The sequence below is a fragment of the Hemiscyllium ocellatum genome, chromosome 42 (genome assembly GCF_020745735.1).
Source record: "Hemiscyllium ocellatum isolate sHemOce1 chromosome 42, sHemOce1.pat.X.cur, whole genome shotgun sequence".
Classification (NCBI taxonomy): Eukaryota; Metazoa; Chordata; class Chondrichthyes; order Orectolobiformes; family Hemiscylliidae; genus Hemiscyllium; species Hemiscyllium ocellatum.
The window spans coordinates 30,649,754-30,671,431 of NC_083442.1; the positions used below are offsets into that span (position 1 = coordinate 30,649,754).

Below are 21,678 nucleotides of genomic sequence, written 5' to 3' on the forward strand. Positions count from 1 at the left end.
CAGCGAATACCCTTGCCAACTTTTATAGGTGCGCCATCGAGAGCATTCTGTCTGGATGTATCACTACTTGATATGGCAACTGTACCATCCAAGACCGGAGACTGTTACAGCGAGTGGTGAACTCAGCCCGGACATTCACAAAGGCCAACCTCCCATCTATAGAATCCATCTACCAGGCTCGCTGTCAAGGAAAGGCTGCCAGCATTCTCAAAGATCCATCCCACCCCAGCAATGCTTTTCTCCAACTTCTATCATTGAGGAGAAAGTACAGAAGCCTGAACACGTGCACCAGCCGGTTTCAAAACAGTTTCTACCCTTCCGTTGTTAGAATACTGTATGGACTCAGAAACTCTTAGCATTCGCCCGTACCTGTGTTTTTGCTTTGCTGCTGTTTACCTACTATTTACTATCTATGCAACTTAACTCTGTGATCTGCCTGTATTGCTTGCAAGACAAAGCTTTTCACTGTGCCTTGGTACATGTGACAATAAATTCAATTCAATTAAAGTGTTTTTAATAAAGTACCTGAACATGTTTGTTTGGTGAAACTTTCCTGAAGAAGTCCAAAGTTTGAAATGTCTGCCCTCCAAAAATCAAACTCCTCTTTGGCATCAGATACAACTCCTGCATCTCAAGCCTTTGGCCCCCACTGACTTTAATTTTTACCTGGACTCATTGGTATGACAAAGCCAGTGACTCCTCTGGCATTCACTTCCTGGAATAATAAAACAGTTACAATGCAGAATGTGGCCATCTCAGAGAGAGAGAGAGAGATCAAGCATCTAGTCCTGTTCTCTCGCTTTTCCAATACCTTGAAAACCTTTTTCACTAATCACAATCACATCATTCTCTTTTGAAAGCTACAATTAAACCTCCACTACACTTACTCAGTAGACACCAAATCCTCACAGTAAAAGAAAACATATCTGCACACTGCCAAATCAATTCCTCCGGTTCTAAACCTTTTTAGTTTTAATTTATTCCTGGAATATGAGCCTCTTTAGGCTGGGCCAGTATTTATTGCTCATTCCTAATTTCCCTTGGTGAAGTGGTGAGTCACTACAATCTTTTTTAGATTAGATTACTTACAGTGTGGAAACAGGCCCTTCGGCCCAACAAGTCCACCCCGACCCGCCGAAGCGCAACCCACCATACCCCTGCATATACCCCTTACTCAACACTACGGGCAATTTAGCATGGCCAATTCACCTGACCCGCACATCTTTGGACTGTGGGAGGAAACCGGAGCACCCGGAGGAAACCCACGCAGACACGGGGAGAATGTGCAAACTCCACACAGTCAGTCGCCTGAGGCGGGAATTGAACCCAGGTCCCTGGTGCTGTGAGGCAGCAGTGCTAACCACTGTGCCACCGTGCCGCCCCCAAGTACACACACAATGCCTTTTGGGAATGTATTCCAGGATTTTGATTGAGTCACAGTGGAGGATCAACAATATATTTCCAAGTCGGGGTGTTGTATGGCTTGGAGAGGAACTTGCAGGTGATGGTGTTAAAAGATCTCTGCTGCCTTTGTCCACTATATCCACACGGATTGCTGATGTTTAGCAGGGGGTTGACAGGCTATGTATTCGTCAGGGTTGGGTAATCCTACTTGGGTGTGGAGATGCACCAGGAGTCGCTATTCATTCTGATCCTGAAGACAAAATACTGCCTCCCACTATCATCATCATCATCATCATCATTAATTATTACAGTCTCTGCTGGTTTTACCATCATGGCTCAGCTCTTCAGAAGGTTATAATGGGCAACAGAGTGAACACAAGGTTTTCTTAAACTTAATTTGATGAAAATTACATTGTGAGTGATGAACAACCTCTAAGTTATACTGTACCAATGGTCACAATCCCATAAAAGGAATCTCATATCAAAGTTTAATGTAAACGGGCAAAGGGGATTCTCTATATGCAAGCCAGACACAAAAGCACAAAGTCATGATAAACCCTTATGAACACTGTTTCAGCATCAACTAGAATATCTTGTCCAATCCTGGGCACTGGACTTCCAGAGGACGTGAAAACTTGAGAGAGAGTCTCAAAATAAATCTTATAAGAATGATTCCAGGGATGAGGGACGTGGTCAGATTGACAAAGCTGATGGCTCTTCTTAGAAAAGAGAAAACTAAAGAGAGATTTCATTGAGCTGTTCAAAATCACAATACAGAGTAGATAGGGAGAAACTGCTTCCATTGGGAGAAGAGACAATAACCAGTCGGGATTGGTTTCGGGTGATCAGGTAAGGAATGTCAATAAGATGGCCGGGGTGGGGGGAATATTGTTTTGCAGCCAATGGTTAGGATCTCAATACTGCTTCCCACTGTCAGTATTCAGCACAGCAGTCTCTGCTGGTTCGACCATCATAGTCCTGAGAGGATGCCGGGAGCACACTCCGTCATGGCTTTCCAAAGGGCATTTCCTTTGCAATAGAACCTGGAGGATAAAATCTGAAGGGGAAATATTTATAGGTCATAGAGTCATAGAGATGTACAGCACGGAAACCAACTCTTCAGTCCAACCTGTCAATGCCAGCCAGATATCCCAACCCAATCTAGTCCCACCTGCCAGCACCCAGCCCATATCCCTCCAAACCCTTCCTATTCATATACCCATCCAAATGCCTCTTAAATGTTGCAATTGTACCAGCCTCCACAACATCCTCTGGCAGCTCATTCCACACACATACTACCCTCTGCGTGAAAAAGTTGCCCCTTAGATCTCTTTTATATCTTTCCCCTCTCACCCTAAACCTATGTCCTCTAGTTCCAGACTCCCCAACCCCAGGGAAAAGACTTTGGCTATTTATCCTATCCATGCCTCTCAATTTTGTAAACCTCTATATGGTCACCCCTCAGCCTCCGACGCTCCAGGGAAAAAACAGCCCCAGCCTGTTCAGCCTCTCCCCATAGCTCAAATCCTCCAACCCTGGCAACATCCTCGTAAATCTTTTCTGAACCCTTTCAAGTTTCACAACATCTTTCCGATAGGAAGGAGACCAGAATTGCATGCAATATTCCAACAGTGGCCTAACCAATGTCCTGTACAACCGCAACATGACCTCCCAACTTCTGTACTCAATACTCTGACCAACCAATAAAAGATAGCATACCAAACACCTTCTTCACTATCCTATCTACCTGTGGGTCCACTTTCAAGGAGCTATGAACCTGCATTCAAAGGGTTCTTTGTTCAGCAACACTCCCTAGGACCTTACCATTAAGTGTATACATCCTGCTAAGATTTGCTTTCCCAAAATGCAGCACCTCACATTTATCAGAATTAAACTCCATCTGCTACTTCACAGCCTACTGGCCCATCTGGTCTAGATCCTGTTGTAATCTGAGGTAACCCTCTTCACTGTCCACTACACCTCCAATTTTGGTGTCATCTGCAAACTTACTAACTGTACCTCTTATGCTCACATCCAAATCATTTACGTAAATGACAAAAAGTAGAGGACCCAGCACCAATCCTTGTGGCACTCCACTGGTCACAGGCCTCCAGTCTGAAAAACAAACCTCCCACACCATCCTCTTTCTTCAACCTTTGAGCCAGTTCTGTATCCAAATGGCTAGTTCTCCCTGTATTCCTAACCCTGCTAATCAGTCTTCCATGGGGAACCTTGTCAAACGCCTTACTGAAGTCTGGGTGGAGAGTGGCTGAAATCACTCAGACAGAGAGCCAACATGGACATGAAAGGCTGAATGGCCTCAAGTGCTGATATGAAGTTAAGACTGCTTTGCCATGGGGTATCAGGCAGTGTCTCACTGATTTTAAATGATCAATGCAGAACTGGGCATTCCAGGGTGGAGATTGCAGTAACTCTAGGAATCTTTAAGAGACTGTTGGCAAGGGCATTAAACTCAATGTTGGCAAGAAACCAGATGTCATTTGGTGTTATACACTCAGATGCCAAGTCAACTTTAAAACTGAGATGAGCTGGGTTGAGACATGTGATCTTAATTTGTCTCAAAATACAGACAAATGTGGTTCCCTGTATGTCCCTACCTCTGAATCAGAAGGTCTCAGTTCTGGAAATTAGTCACAACAGGTCCAAGCAAGTCGGTTTCAAAAACGTCCCTGCCTGAGTCCGAAGGCCTGGGTTCCAAACCCCATCTGCTCCAGAAATGTATCATCTGATTAAGGTTGTAAAATACACGGTTGCAGGAATTCAGGTGGCTAATAAAATAAGCCACTTTGGAACTATGAATCCAGCTTTCACTGCAGCAGCCTATAGAGTACATCACCAACTTGCAACTCCAGAATTCTCTCTACCCGAGCTCCATTTATCTTAGAGAACCCTCCCTCTGTGCCGCAGGAAGTAATGATTCTCAGCTCCGTTCACAGCTGTTTTCACCTCACCTCCTCTTAGACACTTGCCTTATATACCAAAATAAATTTGTTACAGCATATCTTTTGCATCCTGCACTCCAAGAATCTCGAAATAAATTGCTTCACGCTGTGCGTTGTCGCTTTCTGAACTCTCTGGAGTGTTACTGAAATACTTCACGTGTTAATTGCGGTCACCTCTGACATCACTTGAGTGAACAAAAACCCTCTTCCTTGTTCTCTCTTTGGGTAGGTTGCTACCAACAAGAGCGTTCGAGCAGGGAGATCGAATTTCGTTAGAGGTTGTAATTTTAGACAAAAAAAAGGGGAGAAAATATTTGAGCCAAAGATCTCATCATTGCAGCAGCACTGACCAGAGAGGATCACATCAGCTTCACCAGGGAGTTTCCTATTTCTTTACGTTCCTGTTCTCAATGACTCGACTGCGCTTTAAGGACGCTTTCTGGGTGAGTAGATCTCACGTTAAGTGAGACTCTCTGTGCACAAGTTAACAAGGGATCAATTTTAGATCAGTTATTTTATTCCTTTAAATTTCGTTTCAGACAAAATCCAAACGTTCTAGCTTGTAACGTGAGGTAATTTGGGCGTGTTAACATCGGGATTGGGTGGACTCTCATTCGCGAGTTTAGTAATAGCCAATATTTAATGCTGAAAATGTAATACCTCTCGAGGGTTCAGTTCATACTTGCACCGTTAAACAAAGTATCATAATTTCTGTTGCACTGAATCACTTTTTTTTAATTTGCGTATCTAGTTTTTGAGATCACAACCTTGTATTGTTAATGTTGCAAAGTGTTATTGACACACTCTCTGGGTAATCAATAGCCAAGGTCAGTTGATTCCGAGTGAAACGGAACCCTTGGGTTAGTGAATTGTAAACTTCACTCTGGCTCCCACTTTGCGTTTGGAAATACTACTTGCTCATCTGTGCCTCGAGTATAACCCTCTGCATATGCCCACTGAGTCTCCTGGGAGCAGTTATGTCGTGTGACTTCAATTTGGGCACGTGGGTAATCAGAAGTGTTGGTCCTTCTGCATAAATGCAGCTCACTCCCCACCTCCCAGTATTGGTCAGTGGTGACTGTGTGAGAGAGAATGTATGCAGTCACTAAATGGTGGGGGCCATCTTTTTTGCCTTTCAATTGCTCAAGAGTAATGTGGGTGTTGTGGTGGTTAAGCTAGCATGTATTACCCACCCCTACCTGCCCTGGAGAATGTAGTAGTAAGGAGCTGCCTTGAACCACCACTGTCCTTGGGATGTGGGGATGTGGTTAGGAAGAGAGTTCCAGGAATTCTGACCCAGTGACAGTGAAGGAGCAATGATTATAGTTCTAAATCGGATGGTGTGTGGCTTAGAGGTGAACTTGCTTTAAAGATGAGATGTTGCTGAGCCACACATACAATTTAACCTTGTGGAATGGTCAGTACAAGCCAAGGTTTTGAAGCTGCCAAGTGCGCGTGTGTATGTGTAAAATATTGTTGTATTCAACTGAGCAAAGCTTATTACAGAGCCCTGACCTTTAACATCGAGGTGGACGAGAGCAGCAGATTCCAAGGGAACACCACCCCCGACAAGCTCCCCCTCTAAGCTATCCACCTGGCTTGGAAATATATCACTGTTCCTTCACTGTCACTGGGTCAAGAACCTGGATCTCCCTTCCTAAGAGCACTAGGGGTGTCCTTGCATCAAATGGACATTAGTGATTCAAGAAGGCAGTTCACCTTCACCTTCTCCAGGGCAATTAGAGATAGGAAATAAGTGCTGGGCAGCAACACTCTTTCCAAGAGTGGATTTAAAATAAACACTATCGTCATACTCTTTTTTTTAAAAAAAAAAGAGGATGCTGATCAAACAAAAAAAATTTGTGATCAAGATTAGCACTGAGATGAATTGGGTTCTGTTTTGCACTGATACTGACATTAACATTGAAGTGGAGAGAGAGAGAGAGACTTTTTTTGTGTGTAAAGAGTTTCACTGTGCTGTGCTCCTGTGTCTGATCAGATTCTAATTCTGGCTACGTTTACACTAGAACCTTGCTGTACCAACACCACATTTATGGTTCCAGTGAACTCAAAGGGTGAGGCAAATATTCAAAATCCACCTAAATATGCAGTTTGTTGTTTTTTGAAGGACAAAGATGTCCTTAACATTTGGAACACTTATTTTGTAGTGTTGTATTATTCACATACTTCACCTGATCGCATGTCAGCAGTCTGTTCACTGTGGCGTTAGATTTATCAAGGAAATTATCACAATGCCATCTTCTCCCTCAAGTTAATATTGCTGGGCCTGGAATCCAGATGCTCAGAAGATGCCCTGGGGTTGGAGTTCACATACCAGCACAGTAGCTACTGAACATTTTAAAATCAATAAATACAGCTGGATGTAAAGTTGATCACCGATAATGGTGACCTTGAAACTAGTCATTGATCATTGTAAAGATCGAATGGGTTTACTCATGCCTTTGAGGGAAGGCAATCATCCTTACCTGGCTGCCCTAAATACAATTTCAAACCTGCAGCAATTTGGTTGACTTTTCACTGCCCTTTGGAATTACCCTAAATATCCGGTTGGCTCAAGGGAAATTGGGGCCAAAAATGCCAGTAATATCCACTTCCAAATAGTTAAATTGTAGCAGAACCTCTACACTTGTATATTCTATGCCTTACTAGTAAAGTATTCCACATGCATTTTTAACCATCTATCGACCTACCTTAAAGGATCTACGAGCACCTAACTATGCCTTCTACACTTCACAGAATCCTTTTTTGATTGTTTATTTCTTGCTATGTCTGCCTCCTTCCACAATTACCTCACCATTGATTTCCATTTCTTCTGCCCAATTGACTCCTATCGATGATAACTTGTCGTATATTACTTTCCACTTACTATCAACCATGTGCCCAATTTTGTTTGTACCATCTATGAATGTTTTAACCATGTCACCTATGATTTAGCCCTTCCAAACTAGATAAGCTGCAGAGCTGGGCAGAAAGGTGGCAAATGGAGTTCAATGTATGTAAGTGTGAAGTGATTCACTTTGGTCAGAGTAACAAGAAGATACTGGGTTAATCGTCGGATACTTGGTAGTGTGGATGAGCAGAGGGATCTTGGTGTCCATGTACACAGATCTCTGAAAGTTGCTACCCAGGTAAATAGTGCTGTGAAGAAGGCACATGGCGTGCTGGCTTTTATTGGTAGAGGAATTGAGTTCCAGAGTCCTGAGGTCATGTTGCAGTTGTATAAGACTCTTGTACGGCCGCATCTGGAGTATTGTGTGCAGTTTTGGTCGCCATACTATAGGAAGGATGTGGAGGCACTGGAACGGGTGCAGAGGAGGTTTACCAGGATGTTGCCTGGTATGGTAGGAAGATCGTATGAGGAAAGGCTGAGGCACTTGGGTCTGTTTTCATTGGAGAAAAGAAGGTTTAGGGGTGACTTGATAGAGGTGTACAAGATGATTAGGGGTTTAGATAGGGTTGACCATGAGAACCTTTTTTCCATGTATGGAGTCAGCTATTACGAGGGGACTTAGCTTTAAATTAAGGGGAGATAGGTATAGGACAGATGTTAGGGGTAGATGTTTTACTCAGCGAGTCGTGAGTTCATGGAATGCCCTGCCAGTAGCAGTGGTGGACTCTCCCTTTTTATTGGCATTTAAACGGGCATTGGATAGGCATATGGAGGATAGTGGGCTAGTGTAGGTTAGGTGGACTTGGGTCAGCGCAACATCGAGGGCCAAAGGGCCTGTACTGCGCTGTATTTTTCTATGTGGTAAAAGTTGCATGAGGCATGGGACCACCACAATTTGCAAGTTTCCTTTTAAGGACACGGAACTTGGAACTCCATTACTGCACCTTCGCTGTCATTGGGCCAATATCCTGGAACACCTTTCTTAACAGCATCATAGATATATACCTACAACCCACTTACTACAGCTGTTCAAAAAGATGACTCCCCAAAACCTCCAGGAAATTAGGGATGGTTAATAAATGCTGTCTGGTCAACGATGCACACGTCCTGTGAATTAATTTAAAAAGGGATCTTGATCATTTTATGTAACAAACCCAGTACTGAGGCCTGCATAACCCAACTGGAAACAGCCTTTCTCTTCCTGTTACACCTTTGCTTTCTGCTGCAGTGCCAACTTTGAATCCAACATGTTGTTTTCCCTTTTTGCCATCATTTTCCATCATTAGGTACCTTTTTCAAAAGCTTTCATAAAATCTACACGACATAAGATGCACAACCCCCATTGACTCTCTTTGTAACACCATTTTTAAACAAAAAATTGGTAAAAGTCTCCAGATCCACCTTTCTTTCTCAAATCCATGCTTGATTGATTTGTGCTTTTTCTAAATGGCTATCAACAGTGTGCCTCAGGACTTTTTCCAGTAGCATACCCACTGCTGAGATGAGATTGCTTGCTTGTAATTACTGTCCCTATTTTGTTTTAAACCATAGCCTTCCAAGACCCCCTCTATAGTTAGAGAGTGAGGATTAGAAAATGATGGTCAGAGTCTCAGCTGTTTCTTCTGTTATTTCTCTTAATAGTTGCCATCATCCTGGCCTTGGAAATTCAAAGATGCAAAACCCTTTAGTGCCTCCCATCATGTTTATCCTAACCAATATACGCATCGACCTTTTTTAAATATGATTGGAGGTACCAGTGTTGGACTGGGGTGTGTACAAAATTAAAAATTGTGCAGCACCAGGTAATAGTCCAACAGGTTTATTTGGAAGCACTAGCTTTCGGAGCACCTTCATCCAGTGGTTGTGCCTTTTAGGTAGTGTGTGAATTGTGCCACACACTCCTTGCTTTATGAAGACCAGCACAAAACGACAGCATTTTGTTCTCCTCCAGAACTAGACTGGGTGATGGGGGCTTGATTAATCAGTCAGGATGAAGGTTCTATTGTATCCCCAAACCATGCCCCCTGCCGCCCTCCCCCTCTAATTTAGTGCAGGGAGGATGGGCTTAAAGCTTACCTAGTTTGGAAATCGTTTGAGACCCTTAAGGACCTCCTACCACCATTTCTGGTATTCCATCAGCGATGAGCAGATGGACAATACCATACAGGCAAACCAGTGAAGACCCCTAGATAGAAATCTACCCACATCCAGGTATTCCCTGTCTGGCACCAATGACCTTACCCCTTCCTCTTGAGGTTCCATTGCTAATTCCTCTTCTCTCTAAATCTCATCAAATACTGCTCCTTGAGGTTTCCAGAATTAGGGGGCATAGTATTACATTACTTACAGTGTGGAAACAGGCCCTTTGGCCCAGCAAGTCCACACTGACCCGCTGAAGAGCAACCCACCCAGACCCATTCCCCTACATTTTACCCCTTAACCTTACACTACGGACAATTTAGCATGGCAAATTCACCTAACCCGCACATTTTTGGACTGTGGGAGGAAACTGGAGCACCCGGAGGAAACCCACGCAGACACTGGGAGGATGTGCAAACTCCATACAGTCAGTCACCTGAGGTGGGAATTGAACCTGGGTCTCTGGCGCTGCGAGGCAGCCGTGCTAACCATTGTGCCAGATTGGGCCAGATTGTTCAGGAAGGTTGCTAGGAAGCCTTCCTGCACACAGAGGGTGATAGGTGTTTGGAATTCTTTGACAAAGAGCAGTCAATGCTGTATCAGTGATCATTTTAAATTTGAGATTTTTTTTGTGTTTAAGTAAAGGTGTTAAGGGATATGGGCCAAAGGATATGAAGTTAGACCACAGATCAGTCATGATCTAATTTCCTGATGGAACAGGCTTGAAGGGCTGAATGGCCTACTCCTGTTCCTAGGAGAAGGTGATGACTGAAGATGCTGGAAATCAGTCGAGAATGTGGTGCTGGAAAAGTACAGCAGGTCAGGCAGCATCCTAGGGGCAGGAGAATCGATGTTTCGGGCATAAGCCCCTCATAAAGAACCTTCCTGGGAGATCTGCTAGCCCCTGGTTGGCTAGAGGTCTCAGGAATGGGGTATCCACTGACTCTCACTAAGGAGTTGGAAGCCCTGGTGGCAAGTTCCTGCTGCATGTTAGGCATTTGCTTCCATGGGGGTGCCACTGGTTTTTGATAGAGGTCAGGACCCCTGCAGCCTCTATTACGTTCTTTCCAAAATATTTGTTAGGAACCATGCTCATGTTTTCGTCCTCTCAAATTACTATGTTTCCTTTCTCCAATAGGCACTATTCCCATAGTTATCTTGTTGCATTTTTAAGTACGTATTTTTTTTAAATTAAGCTTTGATTTACTTGTCAATTTGATAAAATATATATATCCTCTCCTTTTGGTTTCCTGTTTTCCTTTTTATAATTTCATCTCAGCTGTCTGCTCTTCACTGGAATTTCTGCAATCTGGAGTTCTCTGGACCTGGCAGAAGCTCCCCTTTTGTTGCCTTACTAACTTTGAATGAAATTCCGAAGTCTCTTTATCTATCTTCTCGTTTTGAACTCTGTATCTTGTCCTTAAGTGCCTCCCACTGCAATGACACTGCAAGTACCTTCAAGTTACTCTTTTTCCAGTCTGCTTTTGCTAAATCATGTATCTATTTGACAAAATTGGCCTACACACACACTTTTTAATTTTCTTTTGAACTGCTAGTCCATTTTATCCATTTCAACAGTAAGTCTAGCTGACGCATGATCATGATGATGATGAGAGCTGGTCAACTGACACATGCCATCTGCCCAACTTTGCGTCCTAAAACAAGACCAGAAAATGTTCTATCTCTTATTGGACTTGCAATATATGTGTTAGCTTAAAAGAAAATCACCTGAATGCATTTTAAGAATTCTGGCCTCTTATTTTTGCATTAATTTCATCTGATTAGCATTAAGGGTAATTGAATCCCCCACTTTAAATCAATTTTTCCTTTCAAGGCTGAAAACTCAAGTTTCCTTTGTATCCCTTCATGATAATCTCTTGATCTGGGTGCAAAAGATGCAAGCCTTTTATCTGATCAGATAAAAGGTAGGAATCTGGAATTGATAAATGGCATGTTTTAAGTTTTTTTTTAAAAAATATATATATTACACAGGATGTGGGTGTTGTTGACAAAAACAACATTTATTACCCTGGAACCAACCTTCCCCACGACAGAGTGGATTCCTGGGAATGAGTTTTAGGGACTAATCTAGACCAATGGCAGGAGAGGCCAGACCCAAGTAGGAAAGTGAGATTTCCTTCTGTAAAGAATATTAGTGAACCAAGATGTGTTTTTTTTAAAAAAGGCAGTTTGGTAATTTCATAATCCTCATTACCTTAACCTGAGGATTATCCAGGAGAAGTTCACGGTGAGCTGCCTTTTTGAACTGCTGCAGTCCATATGATGTAGGGACACCCACAGTGCTGTTAGGCAGGCAGATCCGGGAATTTAACCCAGCAGAGCGGGAAATCATTGGCCAACCCAGGAGCAGCACTCTGACCCATGAGCGAAGCATAGTGGGCCCCTCTGTGCCCTATTGGGCCTTGATGTAAGCTCCTGTCTTAGGTCCTGGTTCCAAGGCAGGATGATGAGCAGCTTGGAGGACAACCTCCATGTGTGGTGCTCCCCTATATCTGCAGCTGCTGTTGATCTCCAGAGTTAGAGGTTGTGGGTTTGGAAAGTTCTGTTGTAGGGGTCTGGGTGAGCTGCTGCTGTGTACCTTTCAGATGGTACACACTGCTGTCAGTGGTGGCACTCCAAATTATTGAACATGAGCACGTGATGGGTTTTTCACTCTGAAAATCCTTGATTCAATTTATCATTTTTCCAGGTCTGGGCTCTACCTTGTCAAAAGTCAAACATGTTTTCATTTGTGTCATAATAGGATTGGGAAGTATTAAATTCTGTGGGGAAGATTGGAATTGAGCATGTGTATGTAAGCATATAGCTCTGCTCTGCTAGAGCAAATCCAACAAGACATGAAAAGGGCATGGCCATTGTGGGTGGAGGAGGGCGTCCAAAATGGAGGTCAGCGGTCATGCTCCGAAGTTGTTGAAGTCAATATTGAATCCTAGAACTCATTTCCTAGACACATTTCCACCTTTCCCGTACATCATTTCCACCCATTTTGCATCTCTATCCCTCCTTCACAACCATTAGCATTCCCTTTGCCTTTTGCTCGGGGTACCCTCACCATCTCTTCCACTTCCTACTCCTCCCCCTCTATCAACAACATAGAAAATACCAGTTCTGATGGAGTCACATCACACTCAACATTAACTCTGTTTATCTGTCCAGAGATGCAGCCAATCCTGCTGAGTTTCACCAGCATTTCTTATGTTAATTTAACACTTCACTAATGATATAAATCAAACAAATGTTACAGGGGCAAAGAAAACCTGATAATCCTGATTTTTCAGAGTAAAACGCTAGAATACACAGTAGGTCAGTCTATGTACAAAAAAGGTATTCTTTCTAATATGACCTTCAGGTCTGCCAAAGATATCAATCTTAGAACATATAACTGTACAGCACAGGAATGGGGCCCTTCAGGCCATGATGTTGTGCTGAAAATGACACCAAATTAAACTAATCCCTTCTGCCTGCCCTTGGTCCACATCCCTCCATTCCTTGCATATTCATGTGCTTTCTAAAAGTCCCTTAAATGCCCCTAACGTACCTGCCTCCACTACCGCCCCGGCAGCAGGTTGCAGATTCCTATCACTGTTTTCATTTTTAAAAAAAACCTTGCCCCTCATATTTTCCTTTTGAACTCTTTCTGCCCCCACCACCATCACCGCAACTACCACCTTAAATGTGTGCCCTGAGCATTAGACATTTCAACTCTGGATGAAAAAAAAATTAAGACTCGAGATCATAAAATAAGGTTTTTTTCCCCCCGATGCTGAATAGCATGTGGTGCATTTTCGGAAGTTTCTGGTTTTGTTAAATGTTAACACTTACCAAAGCAAAGTGCTGCAAATGTTGGAAATCATCAATGAAAACAAAACTATTGAATATATCCGACAGATCTCTCTCTGCATACAGATGCAACCAGAGATCATTAACTCTCAATCTCTCCCTGAAACTGAGACTTGCTCAGCCTCTGTTTTTAATTCATCTGTACCTTTTTTTAAGTTAAATTCCTGTATGATTTCAATATTTAAGTATACTAAGAAATTAGAATAGTGCATGCGAAGGGAAGATAATTTAAAAAGAGGTTTAAGAGAGCACAAATTGCTCAAACAGATTTGATAGGATATTGACTCCTGAGGCAACTGAGAGACTTCAATAGAGATAGGCATGATCTTAAGTAGATAAGGGAATTTGATTAATGCAGTTTAAAAATAGTGAAATAATTATAGCACCATTATTTTATCACATTATCAAGCTCACTAATCTTCAAGCAAACTTTACAGTGCTTCATTTAACATTTGACTCTACAATGCCATTAATTAGTGATGATTTGGAGATGCCGGTGTTGGACTGGGATGTACAAAGTTAACAATCACACAACACCAGGTTATAGTCCAACAGGTTTATTTGGAAGCATTAGCTTTCAGAGCACTGCTCCTTCATCCACCTAATGAAGGAGCAGCGCTCCGAAAGTTAGTGCTTCCAAATAAGCTTGTTGGACTATAACCTGGTGTCATGTGATTTTTAAATTAATTAATGACACCTTTTTGAGTCTGAATTAGAACATTTATGGATATGATGCACACTCTAGAAGCTGAGCATTAATATCCAGTATAATTTAGGCTAACATTTTTGGAGTTGTAATTGCTTGTATATTGTTCGCAAGCTCAGTGGATATTATAAATCACTGGCTACTTGTTGTTTGTGGATTCTGGTTGCATGTTTTTGTGTGTTTACGGGGCAAGGCTTCAAAAGTGATTCTGTCAATCAGGCAGTTTGTAATGGCCCTGAGATGTGATGAATAAGGAGCAATATTAACATATGGTGACGTGAGCTTTCTTTCCTCCGTTGAAATCTTTAGACTAGAGGATGAATAAACAAAATAACCAAAACTTATTTATGACAAATATATGTATGTTTTTAATATACAGAGCTGTTCCACTGAGGGTAAAATAAACTTGTTGAAATAATTTATTGCTAAACTAATAGACCCCTTTTATTGAGGATCACTATCTGCATATAAGTGAGAAAGAAGCTCCAATGAAGAGCCATCTAGATGTGAAACATTTAGCTCCCTCTCCATGGATCCTGCCTGACCCACTGTGATCTCCAGCACTTTTTTTCTTTTCAGAAAGAAGCATGTTGGACCAAATTTGGATTTTTAACTAGTATGGAGCACTTGTAGGCATTCTCTACTAGACTAAAGTAATCATGTCTGGAGGAAATTCTATAGTTTTTTTTTAACTTCCTAAATATTGAAACTTTGTTTCATCACCCCTCTAACTGTGTAAACCCAAGAGGTGTGGGCTGTGCATCTTTCATTTCAAGAAGCAGATTTGATGAGCCAAATGACCTGCCCCTTTTTTTTTCAAAAGATACTTTTAATATTGAGTTCAAAAATAAACTAACCAATTAGACATTCAAACTATGAATTTGGATCATGTCTGATTTTAGAGACTGCAGGTTTTTTATTAACACTCCCCAAGTAGGCAGAATATGCCACTCATGCCTGACACCAGATAACCGAAGTAACTGCTGTACTCTGAACTCAGTCATTCTTGGGACCACAGAAAAACTTCATTAAACATTCCTAAAAAGATCAGACATTCCCACTTGACTAACGGGAATCCCTGGCTTGTGACTGATCAAGCTGGAGAAGGTACCAAACACATCGAGATTTCTTTGAGAACATGTAGAGGAGATGTCGTTCAAACTTCACAGGATTCCAACAAACCTCCAAATAACACAACTACCTGGCTCTTGAAAGACCACCCACCCTGTGTGTGTCAGAGTCTTCACTCTCACACATTGGGCTTCTTCACCAACGGTCTCACTACCAACTGAAGAAGACTCGTACTTTGGGCACCACTAATACAACAGCCCATTGATACCAATATAGAAGAATCTCGGTGGAGTAGAGGTGGGGAAAATAAAGGATACTTCATCCCCTGCAGCCAAGCTGAATCCAAGAGCAAGTCACTGGTGTAAGGAATGTTCTTCCAAGATTTTAAAACCTTTCCGGGGTGAGCTTTGCAGTGCCAACCTCACTTTGCATGCTGGGTAAGTTGTTTGTGAAGCTCTCACAAGTTGCATTGCAACCTAGACCTTTCCATTTCTATCTCGGGCGACCGACTCAACACAGACATCTATTATAAACCGACTGACTCCCACAGCTACCTGGACTACACCTCCTCCCACCCTGCCCCCTGTAAAAACGCCATCCCATATTCCCAATTCCTTCGTCTCCGCCGCATCTGCTCCCAGGAGGACCAATTCCAACACCGCACAACCCAGATGGCCTCCTTCTTCAAGGACCGCAGATTCCCCCCAGACGTGATCGACGATGCCCTCCACCGCATCTCCTCCACTTCCCGCTCCTCCGCCCTTGAGCCCCGCTCCTCCAACCGCCACCAAGACAGAACCCCACTGGTTCTCACCTACCACCCCACCAACCTGCGCATACAACGTATTATCCGCCGCCATTTCCGCCACCTCCAAACGGACCCCACCACCAAGGATATATTTCCCTCCCCTCCCCTATCAGCGTTCCGCAAGGACCACTCCCTTCGTGACTCCCTTGTCAGATCCACACCCCCCACCAACCCAACCTCCACCCCCGGCACCTTCCCCTGCAACCGCAGGAAATGTAAAACTTGCGCCCACACCTCCACACTCACTTCCCTCCAAGGCCCCAAGGGATCCTTCCATATCCGCCACAAGTTCACCTGTACCTCCACACACATCATCTATTGCATCCGCTGCACCCGATGTGGCCTCCTCTATATTGGTGAGACAGGCCGCTTACTTGCGGAACGCTTCAGAGAACACCTCTGGGCCGCCCGAACCAACCAACCCAATCACCCCGTGGCTCAACACTTTAACTCCCCCTCCCACTCCACCAAGGACATGCAGGTCCTTGGACTCCTCCACCGGCAGAACACAACTACACGACGGCTGGAGGAGGAGCGCCTCATCTTCCGCCTGGGAACCCTCCAACCACAAGGTATGAATTCAGATTTCTCCAGCTTCCTCATTTCCCCTCCCCCCACCTTGTCTCAGTCGGTTCCCTCAACTCAGCACCGCCCTCCTAACCTGCAATCCTCTTCCTGACCTCTCCGCCCCCACCCCACTCCGGCCTATCACCCTCACCTTGACCTCCTTCCACCTATCCCACCTCCATCGCCCCTCCCCCTAGTCCCTCCTCCCTACCTTTTATCTCAGCCTGCTTGGCTCTCTCTCTCTTATTCCTGATGAAGGGCTTATGCTCGAAACGTCGAATTCTCTATTCCTGAGATGCTGCCTAACCTGCTGTGCTTTGACCAGCAACACATTTGCAGCTGTGATCTCCAGCATCTGCAGACCTCATTTTTTACTTAATGAGCTATATACTGCAGGGTACTTTCTCCAAATGGAACCTTTAGGGGTTTTTAACTATAGTTCTAGTAAATGTATGACAGGTATTTGACTCCACAATATCTGGAGTATGCTGAAAATTTTAAATTGTAATCTTACTGATGTCATAATTTCCTGTTTATTAAAGAATGTGATTCAGTTGGGCCTGACACATAACAGAAGTCACACTTTGGAGGTAACATGTTGTCATAAATGTTTCCTTATTAACAACTGATGTATTTTCTGGCTCTGTGACATAAATAATTATTAATTACCAGATCTAATTCTCATTACAGGAATTTATTCTTTTTTTTCTGTCTCTAGTCATACAGCATGCAAAGAGACCCTTCTGTCCAACTCATCAGCGCTGAACAGCTATCCTAAATTAATCTAGTCCCATTGGCCAGCATTTGGCCCATTTCCCCCTCAGCCTTCCCTATTCATGTACTTATCCAGGTGCCTTTTAAATGTTGTAATTGTAGTTGTACCAGCCTCCATCACTTCCTCTGACACTCATTCTGTACACACACTCCACCTTCTTGTTTCTCTTGTTTTATTTCATCTTGTGTTTCCAGATCTTTGCCCACAATTTGGATATTAAGAAGCTTGAATTTAGGTTACATCTCAATCCACTTTCCATTCACTCAACTGTTTAAGTGTGGGGCAGTTTTAGATGGTGGTGAAAATTTTACATACACAATTGCACATACCTGAACTGCGTTTTCTATCCAAAGATAGGACAATCTGCAACCATGTCTGTGATATCTATCAAAGCATACATACAGTAGCACCTCGACTTACAAATTTAATCCGTTCTGGGACCCAGTTCGCGAACTGAATCAATTTTTCCATTGTTCGGATATTTCTGGAGTCTTTTCTCTTTTTTTTGTCTCTTTGAGGTTGATGATGCCACAAGAAAACGATCCAGAGAAACTTGGTTTTTTTTCTTTGTTGCAGAATTTTCTGAAAATGGGTCGTCACATTGTCATTTAAAATGTTCACTGCTCTGTTGGTCACAGTTTTGTTAGGGTGATGCCTCTCAACAAAAGCCTGCACTTCACTCCATTTGTTCGTACCTTGAATTCCGTGCGTACGTTGAAGCAAAATTTTACTCACAATCCTGTTCGTAAACCGATTTGTTCGTGAACGGGGCCGTTCGTATGTCAAGGCGCTACTGTACTTTATTTCTATCTGTGTTAACAATTTTTCTATTTTGTTACAAATGCTGCATGCACTTGGATACAGAACATTTAACTGTGTCTTTTTCCTGTTTTTGCAACCTCTACAGTCCAAAATACCGTATCATTAGCAGAAGCCTCCCTTTTGCCGATTTCACCAACTGGTGAAACTGTGTAATATCTTATCTTTTAATTCACAGGCAGCTATTGTGAAAGCTGAGTGCTTTGGCAGAGAACTAAGTCAGGGCTTCTCATGATGCATAGGCACCAGCCAGCACTTGCTTTAAAATCCAAAATTCCATCCTTCTTTGATTCGTTTTGTACATGGATTCGGATGACTTCACGACTTACACATTTTCCATCTTGACAATTTTCAAGTACCCACTCAGCAACACCTTTTTTTTTCTCTCTGGTTGTGGCCACTTGCTAAGTTTACCTCTGGCAGACTCTTGGCTTAGCATTCTCTGAAGTTAGTTTGATATCTATCTCTCTCCAGTCTCTCTCAAGTTTCTCCCAAGCACACAATTCTCTTGCTGCTACACCGTGTATTTGTCTTGTCTGCAACTTCAATAACTTTCAGTTTAAAAACTGCTGTTTTTTTTTGCTCTGGAGGGCATTTTTACATGAAATGAAGAAATTTCAGAACCTCTACTAGGTATGTGAGTGTATTCCATGAGTGCTACTGGGAAGCTGAGCTGCACTGTAGGGATTTTGATTCTAATTTTAATTCAAAGGGAGGTTGTCACCTGACTCTGACCTGATGCATCTTCAAATTTCACGCTAAATTGGTGTGAATTGTACATCAAAGCACAATAGCACGGAAAAAGAAATTCTTTTCCTCATCGTAACATTTATGTACAAGATAATACCTTGACTCTCAAATGTTGATCTGTTATCTGTGAAGAACTAGGGTTGACTTTTACACGAGGTATATGGAAACTTTTTGGCTAAAAATAGACAATTGGCTTTTACACAGTAATTTGTGGGATGTGTGTATCGCTGGCAAAGCTGTCCCTGATTGCCTTGCTAGAAGATGATGGCTTAGGTAATCAGATTATCACCTCAGAAGCTATGCTTTGTAACTTATTTCCTGTCTGCTTGTACACCTCCCAGCAGAACTTTTTTTTAGTCGTTTCTATGTCATTGATGCTTGGAATACAATGACTGGATTCTGTCCAGTTTTGGACCTTGCACCAGGCAGGCAACATAACTTTCTTGTCTCTTGACTGGGTATAGCCGCATGTATCCCATGATCGTATTACTAACCTAGCATCTAATGCAGCGACTGCGTCATCTGTTATAGAAGTTAATGCTGGTGCATGGAACGTTTTCACAAGTTAACAGTTAACGTTGGACAGAGCAAGGGCATAGTATAGATAACAAATCTTTCTTCAGTTTGCTCAACTTCAACAATGTGGTTAATTTAAAACCATAGCTGCCCCACAGCTTCAAATTTTCTGTTTCGATACTAATCATCCATACACCCAGTGCATTTTGGCAGTTTTGATCCAAGGTTATAAAATGTGCTTCACAGCCAAAGAAGTGTGATTAAAATGTAGTCAATGTTGGGGTGCCAAAAACACAGCAGTCCATTCATGCTCAAAGCTCTCCAATATAAAAATGATAATGACCATACCGTTGGTTGCTAGTGATGTTAGTTGAGGTTATAAATAATGACCAGGACACTGAGGAGAACTCCCCGGCTTTTAAACATAATGCCATAAGATCTTTTACACCACCTGAGGAGATAACTAGTGGCTTTAGTTTAATATCCAGGAGGTGGCTCATCAGACAGTGTGAGGTGACCACTCCACAAGGTGTAGAGCTTTCCCAGTTGTAGTACAGCCAGTGCAGGATGTAACCCATGTTGTTGACTTTAGTCATTGAGCCAACAGTGTGAATCCAGCCCACAGGCTAGAAGCTTTTCTGCTGAAGTATCTGCAGGGTGTTTGTATTCTATCCCTTTTTTTTTAACATCCTGAAGACCTGACCTCTAGATTTGGCCAATAAGCTTCATAAAGACATAGACAAATAGAGACAGGAGTTGGCCATTCTGATTCTATGGTTCCGAACTTTTGAACCTGCTTCCCCATTCGATATGAATATGATTGATCATCCAACTCCTTATCCTGTTCCGTGTTTTTATCCCTTTAACCCTAAGATCTAGTGACTTTTCATATGTCAGTTGTCCCAAGAATTAGGCAGGTCAACCTTTGCACTCCCTCCATCGCCAGAACATCTTTCCTCCGATATGGAGACTAAAACTGCATATGTTCCAAGTGTGGTCTCACCAAAGCCCTTGCAGCAAGATATCCCTGCTCCTGTACTCCAATCCTCTTTCTAATGGCCTAGACAGGGTAGTACCATTTTGCTTTCTTTCATGCTTACTGATGTGAAAAGATAGACAGCCTCGCTGCACCTCCTCTTCTTTCCTGATATATCACCATTCAAATAATAATCTGCCTTCCTGTGTTTAGGATTATCCAGTTTGGTAGCAAAGTGGAAGTGCCATGTGGGGGTGGACAAAGTCCGAAATCCCAAGGCCAGGTTGTAGTCCTCCAGGTTTATTTGAAACCACAAGCTTTCAAAGGGCTGCTCCTTCAAAAGCTTGTGATTTCAAATAAACCTGTTGGACTATAACCTGGTGTCATTTGATTTCTGACTCTGGATAACCTCACATTATGCATTTGTTCACTTGCTCAACCTGTTTAAATCACACTGCTTGCTCCTCACAGTTCAACTTGCCACCCAGCTTTGTATCGTGTGCAAACTTGGACATTTTAGATCCCTCTAAGCCACTAATCTAAAATTATTTTAGCACTCCATTCAAATGAATACCTTTTTTTTGATGGAGTAATGGAAATAGCAAGGTAGACCTTGTGTTCTATTTTACTGAGTCTTTTGAATAGCTGTGACAATATGCATTATTACACACCTGATGTAGTCTGAAGCTATGGATTGGCTTGGTGATAGCTGTCAAACCACTAAGTAGGAATCTCGCCTGCTCTTAACCAACTGAGGATTGTTTTTGAAGAATTTTCAGGTGAATACTTGACCTATCTGGCAAATGTGGTGAACATACCTTCCTTGGTTATCAGATGTTGGAATAGGATTTGAACTGTGAACCAGTGTACCACAAGGTGTTGATGTTTGAGGTGACAGAATGCATTTCACTGCATATGTTTGATTTAATGTAATAAATCTTCTCTCCCTGTCTCGACAAACTCCAATTACAATAGTAGCAGGTAGTTACCTAACCAACCTGTTCAAAGATCTTGTTACACTCTAAACAAAAACTGAAAGAATTGCAGATGCCATACATCCAGAGGTTCTGAGGAAGGGTCACTTGACCCAAAACATTAACTTTGATTTCTCTGCCAGACCTGCTGAGCTTTTCTAGCAATTTTTGTTTCTGGTGTTATTACCCATATCTAGGGCAGGTGGGAGTTGAAGCCAGGCTTATGGCCTCTAGGTAGGAACACTACCACAATACCAAAAGAGCCCCATTAGCAAGTAATACTGAAAACATGAGGAAGGAGTCAGTAACAAGACAATGGGGAAACTGCTACTGTGTCACAGGACCCCAATAGGTTCTTTTGGATGTTAAACCTTCAGTATTTCAGGGTATGTAGGTAAATAGGTGTTGATTATTAATTACAGTTGCATGTGTATCCAA

At 42.7% G+C, this 21,678-nt stretch overlaps 1 protein-coding gene across 2 annotated transcripts in view; it reads left to right on the forward strand.

The window, feature by feature from the left end:
- Positions 1-4,676: 4,676 nt before the first annotated feature.
- The window catches only part of LOC132834760 (proline-serine-threonine phosphatase-interacting protein 1-like), a 114,377-nt gene continuing 97,375 nt past the window's right edge, over positions 4,677-21,678 (forward strand). For both annotated transcript variants that reach the window (XM_060853745.1, XM_060853746.1), the window contains exon 1: positions 4,677-4,810. In XM_060853745.1, coding sequence (XP_060709728.1) covers positions 4,778-4,810 — 33 coding nt within the window. In that variant the 5' untranslated portion in view covers positions 4,677-4,777. The remainder of the gene's footprint in view (positions 4,811-21,678) is intronic.